This window comes from Chinchilla lanigera, unplaced genomic scaffold (assembly GCF_000276665.1).
Source record: "Chinchilla lanigera isolate Chin_1 unplaced genomic scaffold, ChiLan1.0 scaffold00051, whole genome shotgun sequence".
In the NCBI taxonomy this organism is placed as follows: Eukaryota; Metazoa; Chordata; class Mammalia; order Rodentia; family Chinchillidae; genus Chinchilla; species Chinchilla lanigera.
In genome coordinates, this window is record NW_004955452.1 from 11,088,624 (window position 1) to 11,095,577 (window position 6,954).

Below are 6,954 nucleotides of genomic sequence, written 5' to 3' on the forward strand. Positions count from 1 at the left end.
CTCCCTCCTCCCTTTCCTTCCTCCCTGTCTCTGTCTCTCTCTGTGACTCTGTCTCTCTCATACAAAAGATGTAAGCTAGGACCTTATGCATGCTAGGCAAATGCTATGCACCACATCCCCAGCCTCTCACCCACATTCTTATCTACAAATTAGAGTTAATAAATTTCATAATATAGTGAGGATTAATGAAATGATGTATTTACAGTACCTGGTATATATTAAATGATCGTTTATTGACTATTTACTAAAGTGATATTTATTATTATTTTCCTTTCTTTGGGTTTCAGCCTAAGTGTCAATCTGTCATACTTTTCAGTAGAACACTAGCTCTGAGACCTCCACTGGAGAGCTGAAAAAAATCTTGAGCATTTCACCTAACCTTTTTGAGTCTGATTCATCTACCAAATAATAATCCCTACCCCCACTTTGTTTTTAATTATAGAGCTGGGTGTGGTGGCGCACACCTGTATTCCCAGTACTTGGGAGGCTGAGGCAGGAGAATTGCTGTATGTTTGAGGCCCATCTGAACTCCATAGTGAGACCCTGTCTCAAAAAAGAAGTTATAGTTGCTATCTTATTTAAAGCATTACTACAGTGTACAGTAGTGTTCAAGTATGTTTGTAGTCTTAAATTATAAAAAATTTCCATAATGTTGGTTTTAGTTATATATACTATAATTGAAATTTATAACAACTTACAACTAAAAACTATCTTTAATTTTGTATTCCTTCTGCTCTGAAAAAGCAGGATGTTCTTGACAAAGATTCTGGAGAGATGAAAGGCCGCGAGAAAAGAACAGGCAAAGTCATTCCTGTTCTACAAACCAAAACCAGGTAATATAACAGTATAAATATTCTAGTTTCTATTGGTTGTCTTTAATTTGTATCTTTTCCTTCCCAGTATCCCTTAGTATAGTGGGAAAAAAATCCAACATGGAAAGTAAGCACACTTGAAGTTCTGGCACTTTGAACTGTCTAGTCTTTGACAAATCAAATCTCTAATCTCACAGTTTCTCTATCTGCAAAATAGAGGTAACAGTGCCTTCTCTGTTGCTACACAAGGTTATTTTGAAACTTTAAAAGGAGTATTGTTATTAAATACTATATAAATGATTTCTTCTCCGGTGTATGAGCAGCTCAGTCATATATATGATAGGAGATTAGAATGATCTTAACAAAAATGTTAATATAGAACTATGGGGAATGTCATTTAGTCATTTTTCCCAGCCTGCACACAGCTGCCCGTAGGGAAATATGCATTCCAGTCAAAGGTTACAGATTTAGGTCACTTTCTCCATTTACTTTGTTATTGCCAGGAGATGGCAGTGTCTGTACATGGGCCTTGAATGTCCTACAAAAGGTGTCTTTCTTGGTTGAATCAAATGGACATACAGGAAAAGTTTTAAAATATTAATTTTGATGCTGGGCGTGGTGGCATACGCCTATAATCCCAGCACTTGGAAGGCTGAGGCAGGAGAATCACTGTGAGTTTGAGGCTAGCTTGGGCTACATAATGAGTTCAAGGCCAACCTTGAGTACATAGAGCAACTGTGTTTCAAAAAAACCAAAAAAGAAAAAAAAATAGTTATTACACATTTATTATATATTCTGCTTTAATATTTTAAAATATATTACAAGTAAGGCTAGTTGTTTTTGACTTTTACCCCAATTCCAATTTTCCTGTTTTGTTTACATAATTTGAAGGAAACCTTGTGAATTGCTTGCAATGGAAATTATACCAAAAGAATACAAGTCATGCTACTTGGAAGTATAATAAATTTACAATCTTAGTATCATCATCCATTGATCTTTAGGACTGTGCACTCATTCTTTATCACATCCAACTTTTCTATGGCTCTGTAAAGTTAACTCTTTCCTGAGTACCCTTGAATTACTCAACAAATGCTTTCTTCCTCCAGGGACTAGGTAATCTTTACCTTGTTATTCCGTGTTAGCGCTAGGTTATATCTATTTCTTCTCGTCCTCTTATTCTCAGTTCCTTACTTGATTTTAGATTTGTATTATGTGATTAATGCTGTCTTCTGTTGCTGGACCTTAAAAGAATTTTGCCTTTGAAAATTGGTTATTCTAACCAATCAGAACTATGTAATTTCTCTCTATAAAGCACTGTATTCATGGTTCTAATGGACTTTCTTTTTCCTCCTGGTTTCAAGGACTAATGTTTCGACGTTTTCACAATCAGATCTAGAGCAGCAGAAGCAAATTTATCTCAGGCGTGTCTTTGATCATATAGAAGATCCAGGGGACTCTAACCAAGGTAACATGGTGACCAAAGAATGACATATAAGATATGTGATGGGATTTTTTTCTTTGCAGTGTAATGCAGCCTAAACTGGGAGATTGTTTTAAATTTTCTTAAAGTGGTGGGAAAGATAACTAACTTCCTTACAGAGATTTTTTAAAATTATTTTTTGGTACTAGGAATTGAACTCAGGACCCTGTGCACTTGCCAGGCAGTTGCTGTGCTCCTGAACTATATCACTAGCCCAGAGATTTTTATTTTATTTATTTTTTTTACGTTTTGGTCTTTTTTTGAGACAGGGTCTCACTATGCAGTTCAGGCTGGCCTTGATCTCACTTTGTAGCCCAGGCTGGTCTCGAACTTGCAACGATCCTCCTGCCTCAGCCTCCCGAGTGCTGGGGTTACAGGTGTGTGCCACCATGCCCGCCGAGATTTTTACTTTAAGGGCTGGCCTAATCAGATAATTATCCAAAGCAGTTTGGCTGCCAGTGTTACAGATGGGTCCGGGCAGACACATATAGAACTGGACATGAAAGAGATACCCCACCCCATACCTGACCCCTGTTGACAGTGGGAGGTCAGATTTCAACTTCTTTGCTGGGGATTTTTTTGTTTGACAAATATTAGAAGTGGATGGCCTGATGCTCTTTGTTAATCATTCTTTTTGGATTTTATTTTCATTTGAAATTACTTTCCCAATTGTCTTCAGCATTTAAATGTAAGAAGCAGGCATTTCAAACACCATCCTGAATCTTGCTTTCTGAATAAACGCTCTTGAAAGGTTTACTGTCTTCCAGATCCGTTAAACTAATTTCAGCTTACTTAATTAGATACTATTGTAAACCAAAATGGCTAAGTTCTTTCTGCAACCCTCCAGAGACTATTATCATTTAGCTTGAACTACTGGCTGATGGGAAAATTTTTAAAGGGAAACTTGTAGGTAGAACTGACATTGCAGAAGTTAAAGAAGTTTTTTACTGATAAAAGAATTCTTTCTTACAAAGATCACCCCATATGTTGCCATCTTTAGCTTCTTTTCCTATTCACTCAGCAGGCCTTTCCCAAGTATTGTCAGTGGTGCTAGGTTTGAACATTAGGAATTGGAAATATGGAAGAGTACCATCGGGTGTTAGGCTTCTGGGAATTCATCATCCTCCTGAGAAGAAGATAATTACACTGCAATATTGATTAGTTCTCTGAAGAATTACATTTGCTGGGTAGGAGCCCTTGTGTTTGTGTTTGGGAAGACTAGAAGATAGATGAGGAGGATGTCCAAGGTAAATACCACAGGAAAGATAATGAATTTAAGATCTACGTAAATTGTTAGGGAGAGCTGTAGAGGGATTTTTCAGTCCTTCTGCAGAGGAGACTCCCCTTTCTTTTGAAAAATGCTAGAATTAGTAGTTTTTTGTTTTAACACTGTTAGTGAAATTCCAAAATACCAGTCAGATGAATTTTTTATTTTGTGCCCATTATAAGCAATCAGATACCACTTACAATGATTTTACAATGTGGTGTTTGTGAGATCTTTTTGTTTGAACCGTTTTAGGACTGGTGGAAGTAGAAGCATCCTCCCACCTATGTTTTTGGAGGGGTAGATTTAAAAGAGATTCTTTTGTAATCAAGTTCTGCAGAAAAAGGCCTGCTGATTGCCCCCCACCCGCTTTTTGGTGATGGTACTAGGGCTCAAACCCAGAGCCTCTTGCAACTAGGCACATACTGTGCCACTGAGCTACATCCCCATCCTGCTTTTTTCTGAGGTTACTTTCCTTCCTTTATATCTTCAGCAGTTGAGACGTTGATACCCACTTATATTTTCATTTCTCCTTGGGGACATTTAAAGAAAATTTCACAAAAAAAGCAAAGAGCAACTGCTCACATTATAACATCTTTTCAATTCTTTTCACTCAGCAATCCCTCTCCCAATATATTGTCATAACAATCTGTATCCTATGTATGTTCAAGGAACAGCTAGAATAATGAATATGGTGGAAAGGCAGCTGACTTTAGTGGTTGGGTAAATAAAGTATAGCCTTAAGTAACCTCTGGGTTCATATCTTGGCACCACTGCTTACAAGTTGGGTGACATCAACCCATTAAAAGCTCACGTGTAGGGCCTGGGATATACCTCAGTCATATAGCACCCGCCTCAAAAGTGCAAGGTCCTGAGTTTGATTCCTGGTGACAGAAAAATAAAATAAATAAAAACTTACGTGTAAAAGGAAGATAGTGGGTGGGGATATAGCTCTGTGGCACAAGTGCCTGCCTGGCAAGTGCAAGGTCCTAAGTTCTATTCCTGGTACCTCCCTCAAAGAAAAGGAGAATAAAAAGAGGCTTATCTTATGTGAAGATTGTGTATGTTAAGTACAAGTTTAATGAGCAGAACAGTACGTAGCTCTAGCACCATTTGAGGAATGCTTAATACTATTGACAAGAAAGTTCATCTTACCATATTAAAATTTTTATAGGTAAAAGTATGATTTGGGGTTTAAATCTAAAAAAAATCTTGGAAAATCAGATGAAACAGCTTTGACAAAATGTTAGAGAAATGAAGCTTGAGTGATGGGTGTGTGGGTGTTCATTATACTATCCTTTACATTTGCGTGTATTAGAAAATTTCCATAATAAGACATTGTTTTTAATTTTTATTTACTTTTTACAGTGCTGGGGATTGAAAACTATTTTTAAAAATTGCGTCTTTTACAGGGCTCTTTTTATTGATATCTCAATATTTTCAGCATCATTAGTTATTCTAAAAATTTCATAGGCTTCTGACATCTGTATCTACCTTCCAGGAATCCAGTGTGATACTGAGTTTTCATGTCATTTCCCACTGCCGAGTGTTCATATACTCAAAGTCTTAAGATTTTGTATAGCATATTATAAAGGGGAGAGGAGGATAGTTTTCACCTTTTCTCTGTTTATATATGAAATACAGGACAGTTAGAAGCAAAAAAGGGGAGTGTGCTTCCTGTCTTCCTATTTGAAATGTTTAATGCTATTTTGAGGTATTGAGTGCTTGAAAAAGTTGAACCGTTCAGATTATTATTAGACACAGAGAAATTAGTAGGGGACAGGTTCAAATTTAATTCTTGTTAATTCAGTTTTAATTCTCTCCATTGGGTTAGTCAACTTTCACTTTATTATTTTGTTTGTTTGTTTTGGTTTTTTGTTGTCTTTTTGAGACAGGGTCTTGCTCTGCAGTTCAGGTTGGCCTTGAGCTCACTTTGTAGCCCAGGCTGGTCTCAGACTTGCAGTGATCCTCCTACCTCAGCCTCCTGGGTGCTGGGATTACAGGCGTGCGCCACCACGCCCAGCTTCTTTCACTTTATTAATATTGTTCAGACTGTGTTATTGATACAGAATATAACAAGTCATTCAACTCCTTTATTCTAATATAGTCATAATCTTTTTAGTTTAGACCCATATGGATGTTTAATAACATTTCCTTCCTGGCATTTCAATTAATGGAAAACTATATATGGAATTCTTTTCTTTAATCTTATACCACATAAATCTGTTCTATATGTCTTTGCCATATTGCAACAAACTTGGTTTTTGGCTTCCTTGTAATTTTTAGGGGCAGGAGCTGGCAAGGAGGCAGGTGTGTATTAGGGATAAAACTCCACACATATTTTGTTTTGTTTTATTTTGTTGAGATAGTCTTGCTAAGTTGCGTAGGCTGGCCTCAAACCTGTGATCCTCCTATCTCTGCCTCCCAAATAGCTGAGGCTATAGGCATATCCCACCACACCAGATTTCCCTGTAATTTCTGGTGGTAGTTCCTCATTCTGCCTTCTAGGATTACAAAAAATAACACTGTGGTCCCTTTCTTTATTCTTTTGGTTATTAGAAATAATGATCATCTCTCCTACAAAAAAATTAAAATCACTTCTCCACCTGTCACTGAGAAGTAGCAAAATTAATTTTATCTTGATAATTATTTTTCTTGTAAGGAATAGTGAAACTACGTATTAGTTTCCTTTGTACTTAATGTACTTGCTTCCTTTTTACTTAATGTATTTTAAGGACCTTTCTATGTTAAATGAGTTCAAGACCAGCCTAAAATACATAGACCCTATCTCAAAACAAAACAAAATCGAGCAAGATTTTTAATGATTATACAGTATCCTATTATATAATTTATTACATCTTCGATAATTAGGTTGTAGCCATTTTCATAAGTAATACAGGGAATAGTACATACAACTCTTACTTCTGTAGGTTGATTGTCTAGAAGTAGAATTGCTATGTAAAATATATAAACATTTCAAAAACTTTCATTACATGTTACTAAATTGTCCTGCCCCAAAATTTGTATTAATTTTTATTGCCACCAATTTTTATAGGTAATTTTAACATCTTATTTATTTTTTAATGGCCATAAACTGAGAATTTATTTAGCTCTTTTCCACAAGATAGTCCAAAGAAAACGCAGAGGGATCATTATTTTTCATGACATGTAACCCAAAAAATAAGGGAAATTCTCTTTTTCACAAATTGGAAGGCAGAGTTAAAAGGCTTCAAGTCTTAGCTGTGAAACTAGTACCTGATTACTCTACAATGCTTTCTCTAAGAGCTAAAGATCAGCAGCCTTTCTAAATTAGAGATCATAGGAGAGTTTGGGGATGTGTGTGAAACATTTGGCACATTTCCTGTTTGCTTGCTAAATATCTAATAAAATTGGTAGCT

At 36.2% G+C, this 6,954-nt stretch overlaps 1 protein-coding gene across 9 annotated transcripts in view; it reads left to right on the forward strand.

The window, feature by feature from the left end:
* S100pbp (S100P binding protein) overlaps positions 1-6,954 on the forward strand; it is a 35,892-nt gene that overhangs the window by 10,454 nt on the left and 18,484 nt on the right. For 8 of the 9 annotated variants that reach the window (XM_005395086.2, XM_005395087.2, XM_005395089.2 and 5 more), the window contains 2 exons: positions 745-833; positions 2,174-2,277. In XM_005395086.2, coding sequence (XP_005395143.1) covers positions 745-833; positions 2,174-2,277 — 193 coding nt within the window. The remainder of the gene's footprint in view (positions 1-744; positions 834-2,173; positions 2,278-6,954) is intronic. The other variant, XM_005395093.2, reaches the window with a different exon arrangement.